Here is a 25,148-nt window from a genome sequence, read left to right on the forward strand (position 1 = left end):
CCAATTTAGCGCCATCTAAGCTTCAAGGTACGCCTACAAGCCTGCAAGTCACTGGTACCGATCCGGCCTGCTGGGCATACCAAAGTTCCCTGACCGCCTCTTCCAACGCATCTTCACATGAGCGACCGATGCGGTCACTGACCACTGCTGTATCAGAAAGTCATCGCGCAAAGCACATGATATTGATGCAGAGTACGGGGCAGAATTGATGATCACCCATTGGCATTCTCAAGGCGAGTCCATCGACGGTCTCATGAGACTAAGTATCGATCTGGCTGTCTGCTGTGCCATTCCAGGCGATGGCCCTTCCTCGAACGAGTTGCTAGTCGATGCATGAGAAGACATGTATCTCGCGACAACAGGCATAGCCAGCAGTGACTGTGCATCTGGAGTGCAACTGACTCGGCAACGCGCCGGCTTTCGCTTGCCGGTTGCGCTGTACTGATGCAGCATACTTGCACATCGTCTGAGGTAGACGAACAGGAGGCGGAGTGAGCTTGAGCTACGTAATTCGGTCATTGTGCAGGTGCGGGTTAATCGCAAGGTTTATATGGGGTCTCTGACTGGTACGGAGGCCGCCTTGAGCTTGGCCGAAGCTTAGGTTGAAGCTCTGCAGTGATCTGCACAGCCCCTTCCTTCGTCTCCTCTTGCGTTTCTTTACAATTCTCACACCGGCATTGCAGACGACCCTGAAAGCGTGATGCAGGGTCCCTGCAGACTCTAGCCGTGTCGTTAACATTCGGTGCATTACCATTGCTTCAGCGCAAGGTCTGGGCGTCTACGAAGTACTTACCCTTGTCGCGACAAGTAGGTGCAGCATGCTCATGCAGCCCTATGAGCACTGGTGTACGGAGCATCCGTGCACCTCGTGACTATGAGATGTTGTTGGGCTTCTGACAGCACAAACGAAATCAAGTCAGCCGTCTGCTGTCCATCAGCACGCCAACACCTCGCTGCTGGCGCCGTTAAATGGCCGACTTGGCTACATAGTAGAGCTCGAGTGTTTCTCTCCGGCTCTCCCTTCGACAATCGCATCAGATGCGCTTCATTAATCCGACGCTTCACATTATCAGTGCAGCACTCGTCTACACTACCGTACGACCGGAATGACTCTGACACGAGCAGAGTGCTGCCGGACTTAGAAGAACGCGAAAAGGTGTGCATCGACTCCCGTCCTTCCAGGCGCCCCACCTGCAACAGCACCCGTGGACACTTTGACCGGAAGCGCTCTGCCGCAACGACGAAAGGTCCGCAAGGCTGCCCGTCCAAGAGATACGACTTAGCCACAACATGTTGCAGCCACATTTAGATACCAGCCACATGCCGATATGCCGGACCCCACCTGAATCCTTCGGCTGCTTCTACCATCGTAATTCCCTCAATTCTCCAAAGTGTTGCCATCGATGTAGGTCGTTGCTTTAACGGGTATGATCGAAGTTTTCGATTCTCACGACCAATGGCGAGCTCACCAGCCACGAGCTAAGTATACTGCCAGTTCCGGCAGAGAGCCTTGGACCCGAAACTGATCTAGAGCATCCTCTACCTTGCTCACCAGAGCTCTGCTGATCACAAAATGTAGCCCATCTTTAACCAGACTCTATTTGGACCACACGGCGTCTGATGCCGAAGCTTGAGCGTTCGGTAACTTGAATTACAGTGCCGTTGAAACGACTATGCCGTCCTCTCTGAGGAGACTTTTCACGCCAGATTGGCAGGGCGGTCATGCTGCGGAGGACTTTCAGCATTGCTGCCCTATTCAGCGGTTCTCAGACAGCCCCAATCGCGCCAGTCAGCTAAACCGCTCTGCATGAGCTACCGCGTCGCTGACAAATGCAACGGCACGACGCTGCGATGGATCGAACCGTGCTACCGGCGGATTGTTGCGTCTACGATTCAGGGCATGAGGCAGGCGTGCTGGCCTGCCTCTGCATCCACAACGGATCCTTGTGACGCAGAAAAGGTCGGATCGTGCGGCTGGCTGCTGTTTCGAAAATCTCACAAAGTGCGAAAGTCTGCAGGTGAGTTCGACTGGCCTGCTCCCCGGCGGTGTACGTGCGACCCGTCGTTACGGCAGCTGTTTGGGCTTTATGTCGCTCGACTCGCGACCTTGGCCTCACTCTGCTGTGCAGAGCGATAGACTGCATCACTTGTACCTGTCTATCGAAAGCGACAACCCATTGGAACGGTGTCCTGTTCTGCTTAACCCATCGACCCACTCCGCGGCCTCTGCACACCACCGAGCTCTTCACTCATCCACCAAACTAAGATCATGGGTTGAGCTGGTCTTTGTTGTCTGGTGGCAGGCCGCAACGTCACTGCCTGACGTTCTTTGTTTCCAGTGAAAGGCGCTACCTCGACAATGCCCATTGTCATTGTGAGTCGCTGTCCGACATACAAGTTCGGTGCCCGAGAAGCAGGTACCTAGCTTGCGGTCTGCCACAAGCTTCCATCTCTATCATCACAACGATGTCGTCCGCGTCAGGTTTCCAAAGTTTTCCGTCCAGGCTCGCGCCCGAAAGCTACTGAACCTTAGGGAAGACGCAACCGTGGAAGACATCGACAAAGCTTACAAGAAGCTTGCGCTCAAGTTGCATCCGGACAAGAACCTCGACAATCAGGCAGAAGCCAATCGTCGTTTTCAAGAGCTAGGAGCTGCATACGAGCTACTGAAGTGTCCGTTGTCCAAGAGAGATGAATGGGAAGAGGAGGAGGTCGACGCCTGGGCACGATACTACAGCAGCACACGTACCTACGCCAGCGCACAGTATGGTAAGGCACACTGTCCGCAGGAGCGACGTTCTACGCCGAAGGCCCCCAAGAGCACCGAAGTCGAGGAGGACTTGGCCAACTGGTGCTCGCAGAATGGCTTGCCCCCTCGTGGCGGCTACAATCAGCAGCATGATCAACGAGAGAAGGACCGGGCTCGACGCAACGCAGAAGCCGCTCATAAGAAGTTCCTTGCCGATGTGGCGCGTATCATAGGATCCTCAAAACCTACGATTCTGGTCCATGCCAATCAGGCCTCATCCAAGTCCACAAGACATCGAACAACTCCAGCACGGAGAAGAAGGTGAGCACTATCAGCAATTACGTCGCAGGCATGTAAGTAACTAACGACATATCCAAGCCCAGAGCCAGATGCATCTTCCGGCGACCATGTCGCTGGTAGGGATAAGCAGAACAAGGCTCAAGGACCCGGTGCGCGCTTCAAGGCACCACCACCGATCTCGATATCAACTGCTGAGGAGCACGAGAAGCGTTCGGAGCCGCCTGGAGGCGCCAAGGAACCCCGTTCGATCCTGCGAACTCCCACAGTGCATTTCGGTGCCAATGTGACCGCCTTTCGCGACAAACAGTCACCTGGATCCTGTCCTACTCGACAGCAGAAGAAGTGCGTTCGATTCGATGACAAGGTCGACGTGGAAGGCGGTAGGTGCAGATCATCGCAGGCTGAGGAGGACTATTTGATTCAGATCATGCTTGCCCGAGAGATGATGCGTCGGTGTCGCTGAAGGGCCTGATTCGGACTACTGACCTGAGTCAAGGAAGCTACTCAATCGAGCCGCTCGCAAACAACGGCACATGCCTGTCCCTGCAAGCAGAGTCAGTGACGCCGTTGCAATACAATATAATGTCATCGAAAATGCTTACATCCAATTCTACATTAGTAAGTTCTCTTCTTTTTTCTGTCGCACAGCTACCAGAAAAGACCGTGTGTCAGATGTCCATGCAAAGGACCGATAGCGACCTGAATCTCCGTATAGACCGCTTCAAGCGTCAGCACGATGTGCGGTCAGTTTTGAAATGATAGGTATGGTGGGATCGACCATGCCGTGATCGATTGGCAAGCACTCCCGCATACAGTCCTGTCAGCAAACATGTCGTCGGAACGAATGAACCCACGAGGCATGGCGATTCATTGAATTGCGTGTGTGCTCAATATCTCGCGGGCTCACCTCTCATCTTTCCACGGTCTTTGTCTTCATCCGCGTGCTTTGTTGACCTCGATAGGCAATGGTGTTTGGGCAGCAGCAATACAAACTCGATTGATGATACACAAACGTCGAGAATCATACGTCCAATTGCCAATGGACGGTTATAATTTACTGAAAGCCTCGAGCAGTTCGATTACACCTTCTTTCGTCTTATGGGCAGAAACGCGGTGCCGTTATCATTGGGGGCGGACACATTTGTGGCTGGGTGGATGGCCACTCAGTACAGGACGGGGATACTCATCCCAACCGTCGCAGCACTACGCTCATCGAAAGGATGACTATTGGATGATAGGGAACGGCCTCTGCGTACTGCCCAGGCACTTCCGCATAAGCGACTTGTGCTCTCAACATCCAGCAGAGTTCTTCATGTGAAGTGATCCATACAACTTTTCTGCCTGGAGCTGTAGTGGACAACAGCACCCGCATTGACTCTGTCATCCACAAAGCCTACCAGTCTGCCCTTCACCATGTCACCGGGAACTTATAAGGCCTGAAGTCAGGCATCACCAAACATCACCAAACGTCACCAGCAATAGCACCGTCACAGCGAACCGTCAAGGTCTCCTGAGCTGCCCCAAACTATATGTATATACGACAGTCTCGATCTTGTAAGACTTCTTTTCGTTCGCCATAGTCCTTGCGCAACACCAAAACCCACCACACCGCACATCCATAGGCGCTTAGTTAGCTTTAAACGACATCCCCAAACGCAGAGCCCCCATTTTACCTGTCGTGTTCGTGACCTTGACCTTTGCATGACAGCAGTAACCGGCAATATGCTGCTGCAACCTCGCTGCCCCTCTGCGCTATGGCTATGTGATAACGCCCAGACACCTACATGACGCGTACTGATGACAAGCCTCTAAATCACCACAGCTGAAGGTTGCCACCAGGAACCCGACCAAGAAAGTCGCCACCTTGGTCGACAGCCAGCGTGACCATGGCTACGACCAACGTCTGCGCTAAGTAGTCATCTGGAAGGAGTCGCGTCTCGGCTGCTCTCCGCTCATCGTCCAATTCTTCATGTCATTGCAATGATCCGTGAATAGTACTGAGAAACTCTTTCGTGGCTCAAGCAGAGCAAGACTCGGATCGAACATTTCATCGAGACATGCCAGAGCAGTATATGGCCACTGCAACCGTGTCTTGTTCAAGGTGAGATTATCGATCCACTCCCAAGCACGAGTGTTGTAGCTTTCAACCTCGAAAGGATTGTAGGTCATAGACTTTTGCACCATAGGTCGCATTAAGGGAGGTAAGAGGTCATAGGTTTCTTTGCAAGGTATGATTAGCCATCTCATGAACGCCCCTGCAAAGTATACGACCGTGAGTTGCGAGACTGGGGCTACGACTTTCGAGGCGCGGGCAAACTCGCATGCCCATGTCGAGACCGGATGGCCGTCGTTGGCTAGTCGTTTCCGGTACAGGAGGTCAACTCGTAGTCCAGACATGCTAAGGATTTCATTTGCGCTCCCATCACTGATGATTTTAGAAGCCGCTGCCTCGCGGAAACTGAGCATGACCTGTGACAGACGGTGGAAATTGGGACTCTTTTCTAATGGCGAATCAGGCAAGATCAAGCGCTGATGGCGAGTACCGAGCTTCTCAAGCTGTGTGCCGTCCACGTGAGACATCTCGACTGCAGCATTGCTGGAAGCCCCGCTTGAGCCGTGGCTCGTGGAAGCTTCGGGTGTCGCCGACGACGAAGCAGTCTCTAGCTGCTCGGTTTCCATCACAGTATCGAGGCTTTGTGGAGGGCCAGAACTAGCTCCACTATCGCCCTGAGACCACTCGTCGAGAGCCGCCAGACCCTGAGTGTCGCTCCTGATTACATCAAGCAGAGCCCGTGCCTCCGCAAGTGGAAGCGTCCTCAGCTTCGTCAGAGTTTGATGGAGTAGCTTCCTTCCAGGCCCTCGTCTCTGATCGGTGCTTAGATCCATAACACACTCGATATTTTCCGCGCTACATGCTGAACAATCTGGGCCATCGCACTATATCTGTTAGGCTATCTGGCCTGGATGGAAGTGGTACTGTATACGAACCCTCTTCTTCCTCTGTCGACACATCACGCACGCTCTCGAGGCATGCTGGCGTGCCTTGGGTCCCATGGTCCATAGTAATGGGAGGGATTGCAATTCCGACACGGACTGCGTCGCAACATCTTAGACATTTATTTCATTGCTTTGCGGCTCCGTGCGCTGCTCAACAGATCTCATCACTGTGCCTGATGATACCTGGCCGGTAAACTTATCATTCGCAATGCCATATCGGGTACACACACAGCGCTGTGATTGGTTCAACGAGATCCTGCATACTTCCTTCGCTTCTCATTGGATCGTTGACCGAACGTCCCATCTTGCGCCATCTCGCGGCTCTGTGCGGTGGCGGATCTTAAAAGGGTTTGGAGAAGTAGGAGCGGTAAGGCCTCGAAGCCGCAAAGCGCTCCAAGACTAATTAGTGTGTTGGTCGCACTGGTGCCGCAATGCTGGGCGATGAGATAGTGGTATACTAACAGTGGCAAGGGCGGAAACCCAAGGAATATATGATCATGCCCCTGTTAGACAACAGCGACACGCCCCTCGGCCGTGTCTATACCGACTTTCAGCAGATCGGCCGCCGCCTCATAGCTCAGGGCACCCACGTCGACCAGATCGTACCTATGGGCCGCGTTGATGTCACACTCCTGTTCCGCCGCCGCCGGCCTGGCGATCCCGTTAACGCCTCCACCTGGGCCGCAGAGGTGGTCCACATGTGGCAGGGCATACTCAACGACCGTGTTCGCCTCGCGTCTGCCCTGACACTGGCCACACTAATGGGCTGGCTGATTCATCCCACGGCCGAGACCTGGGCTCGCATCCCGCATTACCATCGACCGACGCAATTGTCGAGGCTGAAACCACATCCCGCCGAGCTCGACCTGTTGCTGGGTGAAGTACGTGACCTGCTCATCGACTCCTACAAGGACTATGTCGGCCCTATGTCGAAAGCGGGGTGGGACTTTCGTCAAGGGCTTTGGGAGAGACCCTTAGAGGATGCTCTCGATCGAGATGCCGAGGATGGACGAGTCTACATTCGACCCGAGTTCGCCGCTTTGTGTTATGATGTCAACAACTACACTATGAACAGCAGCGTACTCGACACATGGCCGACCCTCAAAACTAAGCTGAACATATCCGACGACTGAGTGGCGTAGAATGATTGACCCTGCTCGACTCCAAGCGATTGCGTTTGACAAGCAAGAGCGCAAACAAAGCTCTGGCAAACTATCGGCTAACAATCTGCAAATCCAATCCGAGAACTTGACGATGATACGCGATATGTCAAACATATAGAGCACCATCGTAAAGTCACCATACAGGATATATACAGCGCAAGGTGACCGCTGGCAATCAGGTGCTGAGTTGTCGCCCAGATGAAGTATCTTCATGCCATGGCCTCAACCCCACCCGAGGGGTTCTCTCGCCGTCCAAACTCTGCAGGCGACGGGAGAGTCACGGGTACCAGAGAGCTCGGCATTCAGCGGCACAGCCCAACAACAAGATGTTTGCGCCTGCATCCTCCGATGCCTACATCAGTGAGCCATTGATAGGTACGAATAGTCAGCGATCACATCGTTGGCAAATCGCCTCGGCTATGCCTGTATTACAAAGGGGGTTTCACGAATGTCTTTGAGTGTGACGGCTACAGACTGGACTACACAACATAGCATGCAAATGTCGCATTGTGAACAGATGACTGAAAGGCCTCTTCACGTGAAGTGTGCTCATTCAGGCGAAAGGGGCCATATGGGCAGTCAACGAGGTCCTGGGCGAGGTGAAACGTTATTGTATGGCAGATGAGGCAACACAGGCTGCAAGATGTGATGCTGTGAACATCGGTGTCAGATGCCTGGCGTTGAGTTATATCTATACAGCCCTCATGGCTGACCTGGAGCATCACCAAGCTTTCCGCGACCGCGTCTCCTCCGTCAGCCACTCTGCACAGTCAAGGATTGCCAGCGAGATCGCTAGTGGCCCGCTATCTATTCAGCAATCATCCACACCTTCACGATGTCGACACCTTTCGAGATGCCTAGCAATGGGAGTCGTGGCGAGCTCAGAGGACTCGAGGTACTCCCAGAAGAAGTACTTCGAGTTATTCTATCACACGTCTTTGCGGTGTTTGGACGACGAAACGACGATGGAACGATCGATCATGCACGGCTCCGCCGTGCAGAACCAAAGTACAACAAGGGCGACTGGTATGATCTTATTAAAGGCGACAGATTCATGCCGCGATACTACGACTTGCAGAACGCTCAAAATCTAGGGCTTGATGCCAATGATTCTTCGGTACTTGCGACATCTCAACTACTAAACAAACTTGGCATCGAAGTCTTGTATGGCATGTATGACTTCGCCAGCTACCCATGCGAGACGTTCCGAGCGCTATTTGCGAGACACATCAATCCGAGAGCACTACGGGCTATCCGATCACTAACGTTCGGACTCCCACACGCCCTTAAGACCATGCCCACGACATTTCTCCCACGGTATCTGCGTTTGCTAGCTGATGAGATGCCAACACTTGCAACCATGAAGATGACCACAGGCGGGGGCGGTCCCTTCCGACAGAAGGTACCCGCCAATCAAGTCATTGAGAAGAACCGTGGCCTTCTACTGTTCGCAGCATACGTTACACTGCGGCATCCTGGTTTGAATTTCGCAACATGGCATGAGAAGGGGACCTATTTAAAGGGCCATTTCGAGTTCACTGACCGGTCTGCGAGAATTGAAGTCATCATGACTGCCAAGCGACCTACATTACATTTCATGGAGGACCCCAATGAGATCGAAGAGGCCAACGATCGACTCGCCAGGAGACAGGAAGCTGTCAAGGAACACGAGGACTCATTTGGACCCTTGTTAGAGGCTTAAGAACTTGAGCTCCAAGAGTACGACGAATACCTCAGTCGCGAAGCATTTTACGTTCTTCCATTCTGCGACTACGAAGCTCAACTTAATCGCGAGGCTTTCAGCCACCCACCGGGATATGACGTCGAGTCGGACTACTATGACGAGTTCTGGGACGAGGAAGGAGTTCCCGTCGCAATGAGTCTGCCAGTCGCTCCAACGTTATTCCTGAGTCGGCCTCAAATTATTGACAAAGAAGCGTCAATGGAAAAGATCATACCTCCTCATGGACTGCTCCTGGACTCATGGAAGATTCGACGAACTGGCTGGGAGGCTCTGGCGGAAGAAGACAAGTATCGACCATTTAGATATCAGATCCCTCCTGAGTCGAATACGTCCGAGCACAACACACCCAAGGACCTGCACAGCATGCCTTTCGAAAGTCAATGCGACGAACTCCTCAGGTACAATAAGTACCCCGAGGAAGCCGCTGAGAAGCTTCTATTATCAGGAGACGCCACCGAGGAGGTTGTGGAAAAGGCTCGCGAGGAGGCTAGGGAGCGAGCTCAACAGGAAGACGCCAACAGGATTGACTGGACCTACTCGCACCTGCGTCGCAATCGGCATTGATGAGCGACTGCGACATGGGGGACAAGGTCATCGCCCTTGGTGGGAGGGGCGTTGTTCGTTTAGCACTGGAGTAGCAAGCAGTCCTATCCCACGCGTTCCGACTATGCTGTACATAGCTCTCAATACACATGCATCAACAACGACCTGTATTGCCTTGTGATTAGCATGAAACCGCGCCAAGTCCAGACTTGGGTTGTCAATCTTGGCAGTGGCGTGTCCACCCATGCCAAAGGCAACCTCGTGTGGATTCCCCATCGTCCTGGAAAGTCGGGAGCAGTCTGCGAGCTAAGTCAGATGATCCAACAGCAACACAGTCCACGGTCTGGCGGTTTACTCCATTTCACTCGTCGTCAACGTCGCGTGGCAGCGAGCACTTGAAGCTAACGCGAGGAACGCCCCCAGTTCGTCCCACGCAACGACCTTGCCAGTCCGGCGCGTCGTCGTGCGTCAATGCTTTTTGTGATGCTGCAGACATGCACTGAACACTGCTGCAAGAGCCACAACTGACCGACTCGGTAATGAGGCACGCGTTCGACACGGAGTAAGCGAGGCCCACGGCAGATGGATCGCCGGCCGCCAAGCGGTCCTTAATCGGCCAGGTATTGCGTTTCAGGATGTGAAAGGCGACTCCTCGTTGGTCTCTTGAATACTGACCTTCGCTTCTGCGCCATCATCAAAACGGCGTGGAGGACATGTATGACTTCGGGTGTGCACTGACCTCAAGCTAGCATACGCTTCTATACACCTTGATCCCGGAAGAGGATGCTTTTAGGCTTCCTAGCCATGGCATACCCCAGCACAACGCTCAACACTTTCATATGATATGCTGGAAGAGACCGTGGAGGCCATGTGCTCATCAGCGAGCTCAAGGATCTCGACCCGTCGCTGCTCGCTACGCTGAGGTAAGTAGCTGACGATATATTCACCGACTAGCAGCCATCTCAGCAACACGTCCTTTCTTTATGAACACTGGATCTTTTGTATAAGTCTTCTAAACAAATACAACCTTTGAGCGAGCGTCCAGGTACCGCTGACTTCAATACAGTCCGTTGAATATCAGCTTGCCTCAGTCCTCACGAACCATGCTTCGCCAATTTCTCGTCGTGACATTCACCGCTCTCCTTCCACCCCTCATCACTGCCCAAACTCTCTCAATCCCCTCACGCGTCGGCAGCATCACTTCCCTCCCCTCGCCCTCAGTCATCACCTCCTCCTACGACGGCGCCACCACGAGTACGATCGCGGCCACAAATGCGACAGCGATGCCGACACCGGCTCTGCGAACGCCGTCTTCATCCTCAATGACGGCGCCACGCTGTCCAACGTGATCATCGGCGCCAACAGCCTTGAAGGCGTGCACTGCAAAGGAGCTTGCACAATTCGGAATGTCTGGTTTCGGGATGTCTGTGAGGGTGAGTCTCCTTCCTTTTCACTTGTCCACCATGCCTTTCACCCTGCTGCCTTCCGACTTCTACCCACTCAACCCCGATAACGCGTCTTATCTGAACACAGACGCAATCTCCCTCCTCGGCCCCGGCAACTCCCTCATCACAGGCGGCGGCGCCGCCTCCGCAATCGACAAAGTCATCCAACACAACGGCTATCCCGAGACCGTCACCATCAGCAACTACACCGTCCAGGGTGCTGGCAAGCTCTACCGCTCGTGCGGCGACTGCACCAATAACGGCGGGCCGCGGCACGTCATCGTCCAGAATGTGAGGGTCAGTGGGATGACGAGTGATCTAGTGGGGATCAATTCGAATTACGGGGACACGGCGAGCGTGAGTGGGAGTTGTGGAGTTAGTAAGAAGGTGTGTCAGGAGTATAAGGGGGTGAAGAAGGGGGAAGGGAAGAGCGAGAAGGTTGATGGGACGGGGAAGTGTGGTGGTGCGCAGGGTGGGTTGAGTAAGCTGCCGGCTTGTTGAGCAGGAAAGCGAAAACGTTTTGGATATTATCATTAGCTCTTTGATTATGTCGAGGGAGTCCGCCTCGATGGTATGTAGCTTCGTTTCGAATGTTCGATGTATCGTCGTTTTCTATCGATGTTCGTCGCTACTCATATCTCATTTTCGTTCCCGTAGCGCCCTCCCTGGCCTGTAGATCTCCGATTTCGCAAACGCGGCATTTCGAACCCATGTCTAATCCTCCCCACCAACAATATCAGACTCCTCTTCCGTTTCCTCCTCCTCATCGACTTCCTCGACCTCCTCTTCCACCACCTCCTCAGCCTTGATCAAGCGCCAGCGCTTCCAGATACGGGTGTTGGCGGAGCCGGAATCAAAATCGTCGTCGATCGGAACATCGAAGGCCGCATAGCCAGCAGCAGCAGCCTCCTCTGAACTAGCGAACGCGTCAAACTCCAAGTAGACCTTCTTTCCTTTGACCTTGACAACCTTGGCCTTGGGAGACTCGGACTTCTTGCGTTGTCGGGGAGAACTCTGGCTGGCTTCTTTCGTATCGCGGCGGGTGACGAGGTGCTCAATCGGACACGCCGGCTCGCCTTCTCGAACATCGTCTTTGGCAGCGTTGCGCTTGCATCGCTTGCACAGCACGCCGTGATGCCAGAGAACTTGGTGGATGCCACGCTTGTAGCCCGGAGGAAGCCGACCGTCCAGGTGATTGAACGCCTTGATCTCGGTCTTGATGTGATCGGCAAGCCAGTTGAGATTCCGTGCGGCCTTCATGACGTGGGTGTCCACAGCATTGATGTCTATGCCAAGGTTGAACGCCATGACGCAGTGCGCAGTCTTGACGCCAATGCCGGGAATGCTCAGAAGGAGGTTGTGCACGTCGATCTTGTCCATGCTGATGAGCTCCTCGATGGAGAGCATGCCAGGAACGAAGTAGCCGACATTGGCTGGCTGGCCCATCTCTGTATTCGGCGGGATTTCGCAGTTGTTATGAGCCTTGACATTGGCGATGTTGCGTTCGTAGATGGTGTCCAGGGTTGCCATGATGAATGCTGGTCTCTTGTTGCCAAAGCCAGCCAAATCTATAACCCCACGAAGCCTTGCCTCTCCTTGGACGCGCATCAGGTGGTAGTTGGGAACACTACCTACAACATTTTGACCGTTGACGGAGTATGGATAAGCCACTCGCATTTCTTGCTGAGCGGTCAGAGCGAGTTCGTTGGTAGTGCCTTGCGCCATGATGGTGCGGACTATAACATCGATCGTACGGTCGTCGGTGTTCGTTCGATTCTCACCTGCGGATGAGCTTCCATCCTTATCTACGAAGATCTTGTGCTCTTTGTGCAACCAGTCGACCAGGATATTGAAGACTTCGTAGGACTGGTCATAGGTTGGACTGAGAAGACTTGGCCATGGACTTTCGCCGAACTTCACCTTGTAGTGGAAGTGGTCCCAGAAGTGGCGATCAGCGCTGGTCACACGAGCAAGCTTCTCGACAGGAGCAGGCTTCAGCGATTCGTACCAGTTGTATAGCGCAGGACGAGTTTTGCCGAGCTTTTCTAGATCGATCGAGAGCTTGATGCGGAACGTGTTGGCGACGTGGCTGTTCATGGGACCTCGAGCAGCAGCAGCGCCTTGCTTAGCGGAAGACTTTACGCCAGCCTTCGGATACTTTCGAGGAGCCTTCAGCTTAGCTGTTGGCTTCGGAGGAGCCTTCGCGTTGTGAATCTTGTCGGTACCCGGAACACCTTCGAGGAGAAGCTGCCAAAGTCAGAAACTGATCTTGATCGGTGTCAGATCACTCACATTCTTCACAACCCGAGTCTGTCCTCGTGTGGACAAGCTAGGACCGCTGACGACGACATCGACTTTGCTCTTCTTCGAAGGGCTGACTTCCTGGTATTCGCCGTCGGCATCGTCCTCAGCTTTGCGCTTCGGAGACAGATCAGACAGCCAGGCAGTGAGTGTGGTTACTTCGTAGGTGGTCGAATCGACGTTGACTTCGATGGTGTCTTCCGCCTCCGCTGTTGTAGCAACAGTGACCTTTGTCGTTGTCGACTTGGACTTCTTGTAGGAGATGGTGCCTGGTTTCGGCTTGGTATTGGTGGCTTTCTTTGCTGCCATGATGGGCCGGACCCAGCACAATGTCTAGATGCCTACGTCTCAATGTTAGCACATTGATCAAGGCATACAGATCAGCATGATTAGACCAACTTGTGAGGGATCAGGGTGATGCTTCTCCTGTAGATCAGGATGGGAGGCAGTCCAAAGTTGAGAGGGAGGGTCGAGAAGTGCAGAGAAGAAGGAAGGGGAGGGCCGGGACAGATATAGTAAGGAGCCCATGGTGCATGTATTCACGTAAGGTTGCGTGAATGTGGGAGAGGGAGACGTGACTGCTGTAGAGGTCATTGAATGATGGGTGAAGATCCTGAGCCAGCCAATGGAAGCATGACAGCCAGACGTGAATGCAGTGGAAGGTGGATCATTTTCAAGAAGTCTGGACCAACTCTCAGACTCATGTTGGGCTGGATGTTGCTCTGAAGACCGGTTGCGAAGTTGCTAAAGGCGATATCGAATGCCCCTGCCCAAGTTTTTGCCGATGCTCTTACCCTCTGAAAAGACAGCCGAGGAAGGTGGTAGGAAAGACCCGTAACGTCCTCCGGTCCAGAGAAGGAGCAACTCGCAGACCGGGAACTAGTTTCCTCAGGACTCCAGCCTGATGCCTCGCGACCAACGCCGGGCGGGATTCGAGACGAGGGCTGAGCTCGAGTTCAGATTGAACAACAACTTGAATAGACCAGTGCAGACGTCTGCGCCACTTGAGAACCAGTCACTGATTAGGAACAACATTCACGTTGCATCTTGAAAGTAGAGTGACGTAGGGGTTTGAAGTGAAGACCAGGCCGGTTCTGTTGCCAAGGAGATGAACTGCAAGGTTCTGCATCCGGCACCAGTAGCTCTGCATCCTCTCTTGAAGTATCGAGGCTCGGAGAAGGTGCTTCCTCATCGAAGCTCGGTAGCATTGCATGTTCTCCAGATCGTCAAGCTCGACAGAAGGAGCGCCGAGTGAAGTCTCAGGTACGGGTGAGTAGCCGATGCGACCGATCTCAGACCATTGTCAAGTGGCGGCAGTCTTAGCCTGTTGAACGCAGATTTCCACGCGGAGCACGCCTTGCATGCTCGGAACGATTCGATTTGATTGTCTTGTCTTCCCGTCGCCTCGAAGCCCACTCAAGAACAGGAAAAAACAGGCACCTGATCTCATCATTGCTATATATCATGTAGGTAATGCACACAACTCAACGAAAGACAGCGCAAGAGCGCTGGAGACGAAAGCAAGTAGGAGAACGCGACAACAAGTTTGACAAACAACTGCAGACAGGAAATAAAAGAGCAAACATGTTGACAGCACCACCTACCGAAATGAAACAAATGATCTGCGAAAAACCATGTCAGCATTCATTTCCGAAGTGTTTGCGGGGATGTGGAAGGGAAGTTGAGCAGGCAGGCAGTGTGCTATTCTTTCTGGAGCTGACCAGAGGAGCTGGACCAGCACAGTCAAGCCCGGCGCGTCTTTCTTGAGGTCTTGCAGATCGAGCCAGAGGAAGATGTCGACTAACCTTGATGGAACAAGAGACAGTGGTGGCACAAAATGTGTCTGTAGAAAATCAGATCAGCATTCTGGACGCGCTCGGGGCCCTGCAGGGACTCACAGTATGGTATCTGCAGCTCTTGGACTCCGTAAGTCTGCACAATGATGAATACAGATGGAAACGATAACGACCTTGATGGAACGCGAAAACGCGGCAGATCGAAAGACGAAAAAGAAGGACGTTCGAAGTGGAAGAGGATGAGGTCTGAAGAAGGCCATGGTCACAAGAGGGCTCGAGGACTAGCGGCATCTGCTGTGGGTTCTGTAGGAGGCTGCCATTGGGCTGTCGTAGGATAAGGGTGAGGATGGGGCCGGTCGATCGCCTTGGCATATCAGACTGTGTCAACGAGGGACCATCTTGGGATCTTGCCGGAGGTTTTGGGTGCGTGTGACAGCTTGGCTGCTCTCGTGAAGGTGTTGCCAGAATGGGTCAGCGCGTTCTGCTCGATTGTGAGGCTATTGAGAAATGGACGGTGGCCATATCGCGCGACGCGCCTAGAGACTGGATCCAGCGCCCGCCGGGAGAGATGGAAGCTCGTGCAGTGGACGAAGACCAGCGAGTTGATTGTAGATTGGGTAGTCGTACTACTCATGATTTGATCGCAGCTTAGTCTTGTCCACAATTGCCCAGATTACCTGGTATGCTGAACAGTGCTTGTATTCATGGGCCAGCAGGATGGGCCGGATGGCGTCCAAGGTTGTGTTGCGTTACTGAATCCTGAACCACCTCTTCTGAACATTCTTCTCAGCACCAGAACAGCCACTGAGGCGCACTCTGTAGCTGCGCTTCTGCACAAGAGTCCATCTACTCCTTACAACAAGAAACAGTCGCGTTGCTGTGGCAGCTGTCTGCCACTATTGTCGCGCAGTCACGTGGGCGCAGGCATACCGTGAACAAGTTGTACCAGACAATGTCGACCAGTCCCCATCCACGACACGATCCGATCTCATGGGCTCGCATCATGCCATCATCACCAAGTTCTGATTGTTATTTTCGGAGCTTCGTCCCAAAGGCCGCCCCAGCGCTTCTCTTTTCGCCACGACGATGAAGAGCCACCAGAAACAACTATGGTCCAGTCTTGCCCAAATCTTCCATTCCAGACGATGGCAACTGGCATATGGCTTGGGAAAGATCTTACGCCTCCATGACAGACTGAAGACTGTACCAAAGTCACAAGATGATCATACTCAGAGTGCTGTCCACGTGATCGGTCACTTTCCGAGGGATGCCGCATTTGGAGATCGAAGACCTCAAGAAACCATTCCAGCTTGTCGAGGCAGTCATCTGGCGGCCTCTGAGCCCAGTATTTCCGACAGAAGCGCAATGGCCGAAGGAAGCACAACCAGAATCGCGGCCTGGGTCGAGGGTCTGAAGCTGGGAGACCTCAGCCAGTCCACCAGGGAGGCCGCTGTCAAGTCCTTCATCAATTACGTCGGATGCACACTCGGTGGCATAAGCCACGAGGCCACAGAGAAAGCACTAGCAGCTCATGGTGCGCTACAAAGCTCGTCTGGACCATGTAGTCTGCTCGGCAGCCTCAGAGGACTCGATCCTTTGCAAGCAGCGCTCGTCCATGCTCTGGCGTGCCACATCCACGACTATGACGACACGCATCTCAGCACGGTCATCCACCCGACAGCGGCTGTGGCCTCCGCACTCCTGGCATATGCCGAGGCGGCCTTTGACCATCCCAGTGCCCTTTCTGGGGCGGACTTCATCGTTGCTCTGACGGCAGGAATCGAGATCGAGTGCCTGCTCGGAGTGGCAGTGTATCCTTCCCACTATGACCGCGGATGGCACATCACAGCCAGTGTTGGTTCCATAGGGGCCGCCCTGGCCGTCGGAAAGGCTATGAAGCTGTCGAAAGAGCATTTGGTGAATGCCATAGGCATTGCCTCCACCCAGGTGAACGGCATGCGCATCCACTTTGGATCGCATTCGAAACCGCTTGGTGTAGGACTTGCAGCTCGGGCGGGCCTCGAGAGTGCGTACTTGGCTCAAGCTGGCATGACGGCCGCCCCAAACAGTCTTGAGGGTCCGAGGGGCTGGATTGAATGCGTTTGCCCGGACCCACAATCTGCTTATGAGAAGTTACCGCGATTTGTCGAGGCTTTGGTAAGCGTTTTGCTAGAGCCCGCCCCAGGTTGCCTTTACTGATCTGACTAGTACTCCGGCAAAGGAATCGACGGGGATGGAAAGACCGAAACGGAGAAGAACACCTTCAAGCCGTACCCTTGCGGCATCGTGATACATCCAATCATCGACGGCTGTTCACAGCTGCGAAACGAAGGCGTCAAAGCAGAGGAAGTCCAAAGCATAGAATTGACCGTCCATCCGCTTGTTCTGGAGCTGACGGGCAAGAAGAACCCCGTAGATGGCCTTCAGGCTAAGTTCTCGGTCTATTTTGGGGCGGCCTCTGGCTTGCTATTCGGCAAAGCCACGCCGGCAGAGTATAGCGATGAAATCGTGCAGCAGACCGCTGAGTTGAGGAGCAAGATCTCGGCTACGATCGATAAGAGCATGAGGCGAGATGAGTGTAAGATCCTGGTCCAGACCAAATCCGGTACACACCAGAAGCATGTCGAGCATGCGGTTGGCAGCCTCGCGAAACCTATGTCCGACGACCAATTCCGGCAGAAGTTCGTTGATCAGGTCGAGCCGCAGATTGGCTTAGACTCAACTGAGCGGCTGTACTCGTCTCTTGGCAAGATCCTAGAGGCAGACAATGTCATGGATGTTGTGTATGCTGCAAACATCAAATAGCAGCAGAGGTATGCCCTCATCGTCAACGTCCATTCTTCTCCCTCCACCGCCTCACCCGCCTCTTCAGATCCCCCTCGCTCTGCTGCATTGGATTGAGCTTCCTGTCCCTCGTCATTTTCGCATAGTCGTCCCCGTACTTCTCCACCAGCCTCGAAATCCACTCCTCTTCTCGCGTACTTTGTTTTCTCGGCTGCTTCTTCGCCGCAAGCCGCGCCTCCTCTTCCGCGGCTTCAGCCTCCAACGCCTCCACGATCGCTGTGCTGGCCTTGACCTCTGGCGGTGGTCTCGCTTCGAGGTCGTTGAGCGGGTCGTTCAGTGGGTTCTCTTCCTCCATGTCTTCATCGTCGTCGGCTTGGCCATTGACAACTCGTAGAATGTTGCCCGCAGCGTCTCGCTCTACATGTACTTCGGTGGGAATGAGCTTCTTTGCGGGACGAGCACTCTTGATGGTTAGCGAGTCATTCGCGTTGACAGTGGATGAGGGGGCGCTTGTGCGTGAGTGACGTTCGACGCCGCCGGAGGGCGCGACGAGTTTAGATGAGAGGCCCAATCGCGCGTAGTTCTGGGAGAGGGTTTGTTTTCGGTTCCTGTTGCGGATAGTGTCAGTTATGCGACAAGCTTATAGTCGAGACATTCTCGATCCACAGCGGTGAGTCATCAGGGACAGCGCAAAAGACAGTGGTGGACAATACCAGTTTCTCGACAGGATCTCATTGTTGCCAAAATCAACTTTCCGTCTTCCGGTTTTGGTGCGCTTGCTATTGCTGAGTTTCGGGCGAGACTTGGTGATGCCGGAGCGGTTCTTCTTTTTCTGGAGCTCGCGACCCATGGCGATGTAGGTCTACTGGCTTCTAATGGTGAAATCGGAAGATGTAGTGTTCATAGGCAGGGAGGTCCAAAGAACATGATCTTAGACGTTGGAAAAATGCGGAGACACTTTTTCTTATCGATAACGAAATCGTCATCCTTCGGACAGATCATCTCGTCAGGTAGCAGAACACAAAATACGTGTATTGATCTAAGCAATGCATGCATGTAGATGATGCCAATACATGACTGCGAAGCTCTTCTACGAGAAAGGCGGCGGGCCTGGGACGGGTGAACGAACTGGACTGTTGGGCCATGGCGACCTTGGCTTAGCGATTATATTCGTCTCAGTATAGTGTTCATATTTATCTCCCTTCCATACGATGATACACCATGGTCGTATGGAGATCAACCCCAGATCTGACTCTCGCATAATCTGATTTGTGGATGCTGTACATGCTCGCAAAACCCGCCATGTGCATACCTAGGTACGAGGAAGTTATGATCAACATCGTCAGGCGTCCTCAGATTGAACAGAGCGGCAACCTGCTGATTATTACATATGCTGCGAAGTGGCCAGGCATGGGCCCTGGACTCTGGACTGGTAAACCACAGGGGATGTCACTATCCGGTCGCAGCCAAGTACTTCGAGTCTTCGTTAGCTGAGCATACTCCGGTCGTAAAGCAGGAAAAAGCATTGCGCTGTCAGTCTTAAATCCTGCGACTTCACAATCCTGCGAGAACTGTTGTATGACTCGGACTTCCGTCGTGACTCGGGGGCGAGCGTTGCCGTTGACCAATTCTCAATGTACTTCAGGTAGCCACGACTTCGCCAATATCGTCCGACCGGCAAGAGGACATCCACAGCTCGAACGAATCTTGCAGCGATGGCGACAACAACAGTCAACGGCGACAGCAAGCCCCTAAAAGTCGCCATCGTTGGCGGCGGACCAGGAGGCTTAGCCCTCGCACTTGGCCTCCAGCAACACGACCATCTTGAAGTCCATGTCTTCGAGTCCAAGCCCAAGCTGGGTGACATTGGCGCCTCGGTCACATTGTCCACCAATGCTCTCGCAGCTCTCAAATCGATAGCACCTGCTATGCAAAAGGTGTTGGATAAGTGCCTTACCAACTTCGGCACTACTGACATGGGTCCCCGCGGTCCCCGCATCTACGCTGGCGGCGGCGAACGTTGTGGGGAATATCTCGGACGGGCAGAGTTCGCGAGACCTGTATTTGCTAGCCACAATATTCATCGAGCGACTTTTGTGACGGAGCTGGAGGCGGAACTGGATAGGACTGCCGTACATCTTGACTCCGGTGTCAGAGGCTATACCCAAGACGACAGTGGTGTGCACCTGGAGTTGTCCAATGGCTCGAAAGAGACCTTCGATGCTTTATTTGGAGCGGATGGTTTGCGAAGTGTCGTGCGAGCATCCATGTTTGGCTCCTCACCGTCCAGCGAGCCTACTTTCACCGGCGCAGTCGCGTATCGGGGCTTTGTGCCCTTTGCAGATGCCGAACGAGCGCTTGGCAAAGAGAGAGCCGGCGAGGCTAGCTTCATGTTCGGACCTGGTCTGTTGCTGCTTGGTCAGCCGGCCGATCATGGTCGCATGTACAACATGGTGACCTGCACCACAGGACATGAGCGATGGTCTCATGAGAAGTGGACTATTCCAGTCGAGCCAGAAGAACTGAGGAATGCCTTGAGCGACTGGGGCACACCGGGCGACCGTTGGCTTGAGGTGAGAACGGCAAGACCGCTTCGGACGACATGCTGACACGGAAAGCTCATTAACAAGCCAGGAATGATGAAATGGGCAATTTTCCAATCCGCGTTTCTGCCGTACTTCAACGACGGTTCCGTGGCGCTCGTAGGTGATGCAGGTAAGGGGTCCCGAAGATTTTATTGTTGTGTGTACCTGAAGACAACCCACATAGCCAGCGACGGTGCTCCCGTTTCATTTGGAAATAATGTATGCTGACCTAATGGTGAAGCCCACTCATTGAGTCCAGCAGGAGCAAGTGGCGCGGCGCAAGCATTCGAAGACGCAGCCGCGCTGACGGCCATATTCGCACATGTGCATCGAAAGGACCAAGTCCCACACGCAATGAGCGCATACGACTTGGCGCGACGTGCCAGAGCACAACAGGCAGTGAGGGTTGCGAAACGCGTTCAAGATATCATGGGCTTTCAAGCACCCGACACGAGCGTCGACAACATCGTGCAGAAGCTCGAAGGATGCATGGACTGGAGCGTCGCTCGCGATATCAATAATCAGAACCAGCAGGCCGTAATGTTCTTCAGAGAAGCTTCTGGTGGTATGTGTCGAAGTCCGAGCTGAGACAATTTGCATGGCTCAGGGCATGGCTGGTCTGGATGGGTCGCGGAGCCGCTTGTACTCCAATATGAGTCGATACATGTAGATCTGCATGTCCTCTTTCCGCAGGGATTGCGCCCACCACTTGCTGCTGCTCTCCGCAATCTCTTGAGCGTACGCCTGACCCTGCTTGGTCAACGCGAAGTATCGAACCATCTCGGGTAGTTCTCTGAGACTCACGCTCACGGGTATGTAGTGGACCCACGGCACTAATCGATCATCGTGCCATTCTTGGAAGATAGTCTGCTTGAAAGGCAGACTTTTCGATTGTAGTAGAGCGTAGAATTGTCGAGAGTACGTCCACGCGTCCAGGTCCATAACGAAGCGGTGTTTGAACTGTTCGTGGTTCGATACTCGAGTGCCCTCCCCGAAGAACTTTTTCTGTGCTTTGCATTGCCTCCTGTTGCAAGCGGACATATCGATCTCGGTGAAGTACGTGTGAAACAGGCCGGACAGTGGGTCGAGCGAGGTCGACATATTCCATACTCCTGGTGAAGATTCGGTGAGGAATGTAGCTGCACTGTCGATCAAACCGCTGGTCTTCGCAACAAGCCGCTGACGATGTGACTGCTTCCAGGCCTCGTCCTCAAAGTAGCCACCATAATTGATGCCCGACCAATACAAGTCGTTGCGCTTGATCTTCCAGTCAGGGTCTTTCTCCTTGTTGTAGACCCTGGGATCGAAGTAGTCCTCGGCGTATGCTGGATTCGGGTAGATCAGGTCGCCAAACACAGATGCTTTGGAATGGGACAAAATCGGCACCATCTGTCCTGTGGTCCATACTGTGGACGGAGAGAGGACAAAGCCGTGTTCATCTGCATACTGTGGGTTCTCACATAAGTCTCGAGCCTGCTTTGCGTCCACAATGAAAGGTAAATCTGGAGGCTGACGGTAGGCAGTCCAGTCGGTCGACTTGCAGCCTTTCCAATAAAGACGTCGTAAGTCCTTGTGCGACCAGTCGAGGAAGGTCACCTTGTTCTGGACCCGAGCCTCGAGATTCTCATCAGGGAGGACTCGAGGCTCGTCCAGGTCGTTGAATATCAGGTCTACATCTGGGAGTAGATACTCAATCGGCGCCATGTACCTTCGAGTCTGTCAGCACAAGTGCAAAGTCTGCAGATCATGCACCGCTTACCAACTCAGGTCCAGGTGTCCGCAGTATCCATAATGTGCACCGTTTCGATAGCCACATTTGTGTACCCCTGACTTCGTAGCAATTACCTCCTCTAGCATCTCATTGATGCGCTGACCAGAGATGCCAAGAAATGGGATGACAGCATCGTAGATTGTGTCGAAGTCGTCGATTATACGCGATCTCTTGGTCTGGGCAAAATCAAACCACTTGTCAAACCCAGGAGGTGGCTCGATTTTGTATCTCTCCTTGTAAGCGAGAATGGCATCCTCCAGGGTCCTGGATTGCGCATGGATCCTCGCCTCGAAGCTCTGTCTTGATTGCTGTATCAAAGAATCAATTGGATGTTGCGTGTAGCTGAGACTGGAATTATGATAGTATTGGAGAGGGGTTCGCTGGTGGCGTCGGAAGTACAGGTCGTCCACCGACAGCAACAACAGCACCGCTCCAAGAACGGCGACTAACAGCACCTTAAGATTCATTCTCGTGGCTCGAGCGCTCATGCCGTGAGTGGCTGTATGCCAGAGTCTCGGACCTGATCCGTGCTGGCCCATGTTGCAGATCGGGATGCCTTTGAGGCGGGCATGTCTCGGGGTGCTTCAAATCGACGACGTCGAAGAAGTGTGGACATCCTTGCACAGCAGATGCAAGGGTAGATAGCTAGCATGGCTTTGCACGAGTACTTCTGCACTCAACGTAGAGCCGCGTGGCGTGGCTTTTCCGGGAATGGTCGGATCTGTACTTACATGAAGCAATGTGACTGACATGCTCGCTACGCGACAAAGTATGATCTCTGCGGTGGATTAATTATACGCCATAAGTGATTGATGCATTCGGACGCGAGATGAAATGCTGCGGGACGTGGTGCATTATTGGATAGTGATGCGCGTTCGATGGATAGGACGCGCAAGCTCGGCGTGGAGTACAGACCCGAGCTCTTCAACCTACCTCATGGCCACGAGATAGTTAGGGCTCCCTAGGAAGAGACACATTTGACTTCGTTGACGTCGGTCTATCTTCTCTCGGATCAGTAAAGCTCCCGTGGCCGCGTGCAGCCAACTATTCTGATGAATATGTCGAAGGACATCACCAATGGAAGTCCCCTCCTCCAGGGACAACCATGCAACCGCACAAGCGAACGTGTTGTACCTCCGTCGACCGATAGATTCGCGGCTCATGTACCGTTCTGATGGCCCTGCTCACGCCACTGCAGAAAGAAGTATTTGCTGGTGATGCAGTGGTCTCGAGGTGTTTGAGCACATCAATGACGCAGTGCTAAAGCAGCGCTGGGTCGTTGCCAAGCCACGCGTTCGAAGTCGCGTGCCAGTGTGTTTTCCATGTCTGTATTTTGAGAAGCTCAAGCGCAACCTGCTACTGCATCACAGGATCTCCCAGCTGATTCGCGCTTCAACATAGCGTGGACTTACCGAATGCATCGACCGCGGTTAACGTTGGTTCTGCTGGGACTGCTCACAGCCGCCTGCGCAGAAGTCATCCACAAACGGCATGCACCACTGTCAGTGGAACAGATCGAGCATAGGCTGCAAGAATGTCCTGTGGTCCAGGCGTTGAATGAGGAGAAGATCCATGGCGCTCCTCAATCAGCGTCCTTGACCTCGAAGCTATTCACCGTTCTGTTTCCTTCGTCGTCACCTGCGATCAATGCCCTACTGGCGACTGCGTACATATCAGGTCCACCCAATTTCCTCCTCGCGCTATGCCCGCCCAACATCGATCCGTCTTCTCTAAGTGTGATGGTGGCCTTCGCAGTGGGAGGACTGCTGGGAGATACACTGTTTCATCTGCTTCCGGAAATTTTCCTTGGGGAGGATGAGCCAGATAAAGTGCGATTCGTAATGCTTGAACCAAATCGAAATCTGCTTTTGGGCGTTGCTATACTGGTCGGCATCGTCACTTTCACGGCTATGGACAAGATTCTGCGTATAGCTACGGGCGGCGGCGGGCATACACACGATCATTCATCGCAAGAGCACTCCAACGGCGCAGCTACAACGACTGCAACGTCGCCAAAGTCTCAAGAGAAGGAGCTGCGCAAACGCAAGGCCTCTCCCAAATCGAAGGTCGACACGCCGTCAACCACTTCGAGCCAGAATCAATCAGTCAAGCTTGCAGGCCTGCTCAACCTGATCGCTGACTTTACGCACAACATCACCGACGGCTTAGCCCTGTCTTCGAGCTTCTATGCCTCCCCTGCGTTAGGTGCGACTACGACTATGGCTGTCTTCTTCCATGAGATTCCACATGAAGTGGGCGATTTCGCCTTGCTTATCCAGTCTGGTTTCTCCAAGAGGAAAGCGATGGGAGCACAGTTCATCACGGCTATCGGAGCATTTCTGGGCACCTTCATTGGCATTTTCGTGCAGGAGTTTGGCGGCAGATCTGGTGCATCTGATGACGCCCAAGCTACTGTTGGAATCTGGGGCACGAGTCTGCAGTGGGGCGACATGCTGCTTCCATTCACTGCGGGCACATTCTTGTATGTTGGCACGGTTGCTGTCATCCCAGAATTGCTCGAGACTGGCAGCAACAAAAGCGAAGAGATCAAGAAGACCCTGCAGCAGTTTGGCGCCATGTTCGTTGGTGCTGCTATCATGCTTGCCATCAGCTGGTCCTAAACCGTCAACCTTAGCCAGGTGCGGCTTTACTCTCGAGCAATCCGTTGCCTCTGAGCATGGCGTCGTCGCAACAGCGCCGTGTAAAATGCGCAACCAATCGCAAGAGGCTACGTTTTGACCAGGACCTCATGGCCCCCAACTTGGCAGACTGCGAGCGAATGTGAAACAAGGTGACCCACACATTGCACCTCGCCTATTGCATCTTAGCTGCAGATCTGATCACCGTGTACTTACGAAGGCAGTCCAGTCGACTACGTTCAACCTCAATTAGCATAACAGAGCATTCTTTTCTTTCATCCAGAAGACCTCCCACACTCTTCGCGCAAAGAAGAAACGGCTGTTCCGCAAC

At 53.5% G+C, this 25,148-nt stretch overlaps 10 protein-coding genes across 10 annotated transcripts; 6 read left to right on the forward strand and 4 right to left on the reverse strand.

Moving 5' to 3' along the window:
- Positions 1 to 4,957: 4,957 nt before the first annotated feature.
- AB675_10758 (uncharacterized protein) lies at positions 4,958 to 5,935 on the reverse strand (the record flags this gene model as incomplete). The annotated part of the gene is made up of 1 exon (XM_018139548.1): positions 4,958 to 5,935. One exon carries the CDS (start codon positions 5,933 to 5,935, stop codon positions 4,958 to 4,960), a length of 978 nt encoding a protein of 325 aa, XP_018000738.1.
- Positions 5,936 to 6,543: 608 nt separating this feature from the next.
- AB675_10759 (uncharacterized protein) lies at positions 6,544 to 7,179 on the forward strand (the record flags this gene model as incomplete). The annotated part of the gene is made up of 1 exon (XM_018139549.1): positions 6,544 to 7,179. The coding sequence occupies one exon, from the start codon at positions 6,544 to 6,546 to the stop codon at positions 7,177 to 7,179; it is 636 nt and encodes a 211-aa protein (XP_018000593.1).
- An 865-nt stretch (positions 7,180 to 8,044) lies between these two features.
- AB675_10760 (uncharacterized protein) lies at positions 8,045 to 9,517 on the forward strand (the record flags this gene model as incomplete). The annotated part of the gene is made up of 2 exons (XM_018139551.1): positions 8,045 to 8,898; positions 8,947 to 9,517. The coding sequence occupies 2 exons, from the start codon at positions 8,045 to 8,047 to the stop codon at positions 9,515 to 9,517; spliced, it is 1,425 nt and encodes a 474-aa protein (XP_018000609.1).
- A 1,442-nt stretch (positions 9,518 to 10,959) lies between these two features.
- AB675_10761 (putative pectate lyase E) lies at positions 10,960 to 11,442 on the forward strand (the record flags this gene model as incomplete). The annotated part of the gene is made up of 1 exon (XM_018139552.1): positions 10,960 to 11,442. The coding sequence occupies one exon, from the start codon at positions 10,960 to 10,962 to the stop codon at positions 11,440 to 11,442; it is 483 nt and encodes a 160-aa protein (XP_018000923.1).
- A 213-nt stretch (positions 11,443 to 11,655) lies between these two features.
- On the reverse strand, positions 11,656 to 13,551 carry AB675_10762 (putative DNA glycosylase; the record flags this gene model as incomplete). The annotated part of the gene is made up of 2 exons (XM_018139553.1): positions 11,656 to 13,188; positions 13,234 to 13,551. 2 exons carry the CDS (start codon positions 13,549 to 13,551, stop codon positions 11,656 to 11,658), a joined length of 1,851 nt encoding a protein of 616 aa, XP_018000748.1.
- A 2,852-nt stretch (positions 13,552 to 16,403) lies between these two features.
- AB675_10763 (uncharacterized protein) lies at positions 16,404 to 17,843 on the forward strand (the record flags this gene model as incomplete). The annotated part of the gene is made up of 2 exons (XM_018139554.1): positions 16,404 to 17,195; positions 17,247 to 17,843. The coding sequence occupies 2 exons, from the start codon at positions 16,404 to 16,406 to the stop codon at positions 17,841 to 17,843; spliced, it is 1,389 nt and encodes a 462-aa protein (XP_018000697.1).
- Positions 17,844 to 17,865: 22 nt separating this feature from the next.
- AB675_10764 (Nucleolar protein 16) lies at positions 17,866 to 18,672 on the reverse strand (the record flags this gene model as incomplete). The annotated part of the gene is made up of 2 exons (XM_018139555.1): positions 17,866 to 18,430; positions 18,536 to 18,672. 2 exons carry the CDS (start codon positions 18,670 to 18,672, stop codon positions 17,866 to 17,868), a joined length of 702 nt encoding a protein of 233 aa, XP_018000787.1.
- Positions 18,673 to 19,537: 865 nt separating this feature from the next.
- AB675_10765 (Salicylate hydroxylase) lies at positions 19,538 to 20,660 on the forward strand (the record flags this gene model as incomplete). The annotated part of the gene is made up of 3 exons (XM_018139556.1): positions 19,538 to 20,395; positions 20,441 to 20,524; positions 20,649 to 20,660. The coding sequence occupies 3 exons, from the start codon at positions 19,538 to 19,540 to the stop codon at positions 20,658 to 20,660; spliced, it is 954 nt and encodes a 317-aa protein (XP_018000741.1).
- A 350-nt stretch (positions 20,661 to 21,010) lies between these two features.
- On the reverse strand, positions 21,011 to 22,717 carry AB675_10766 (Beta-1,2-xylosyltransferase 1; the record flags this gene model as incomplete). Its single annotated transcript, XM_018139557.1, has 2 exons — positions 21,011 to 22,115; positions 22,167 to 22,717. 2 exons carry the CDS (start codon positions 22,715 to 22,717, stop codon positions 21,011 to 21,013), a joined length of 1,656 nt encoding a protein of 551 aa, XP_018000885.1.
- An 876-nt stretch (positions 22,718 to 23,593) lies between these two features.
- AB675_10767 (Zinc transporter SLC39A7) lies at positions 23,594 to 24,799 on the forward strand (the record flags this gene model as incomplete). The annotated part of the gene is made up of 1 exon (XM_018139558.1): positions 23,594 to 24,799. One exon carries the CDS (start codon positions 23,594 to 23,596, stop codon positions 24,797 to 24,799), a length of 1,206 nt encoding a protein of 401 aa, XP_018000833.1.
- Positions 24,800 to 25,148: the final 349 nt, after the last annotated feature.

The sequence above is a fragment of the Cyphellophora attinorum genome, assembly GCF_001299255.1.
Source record: "Cyphellophora attinorum strain CBS 131958 chromosome Unknown Contig11, whole genome shotgun sequence".
NCBI classification, from domain to species: domain Eukaryota; kingdom Fungi; phylum Ascomycota; class Eurotiomycetes; order Chaetothyriales; family Cyphellophoraceae; genus Cyphellophora; species Cyphellophora attinorum.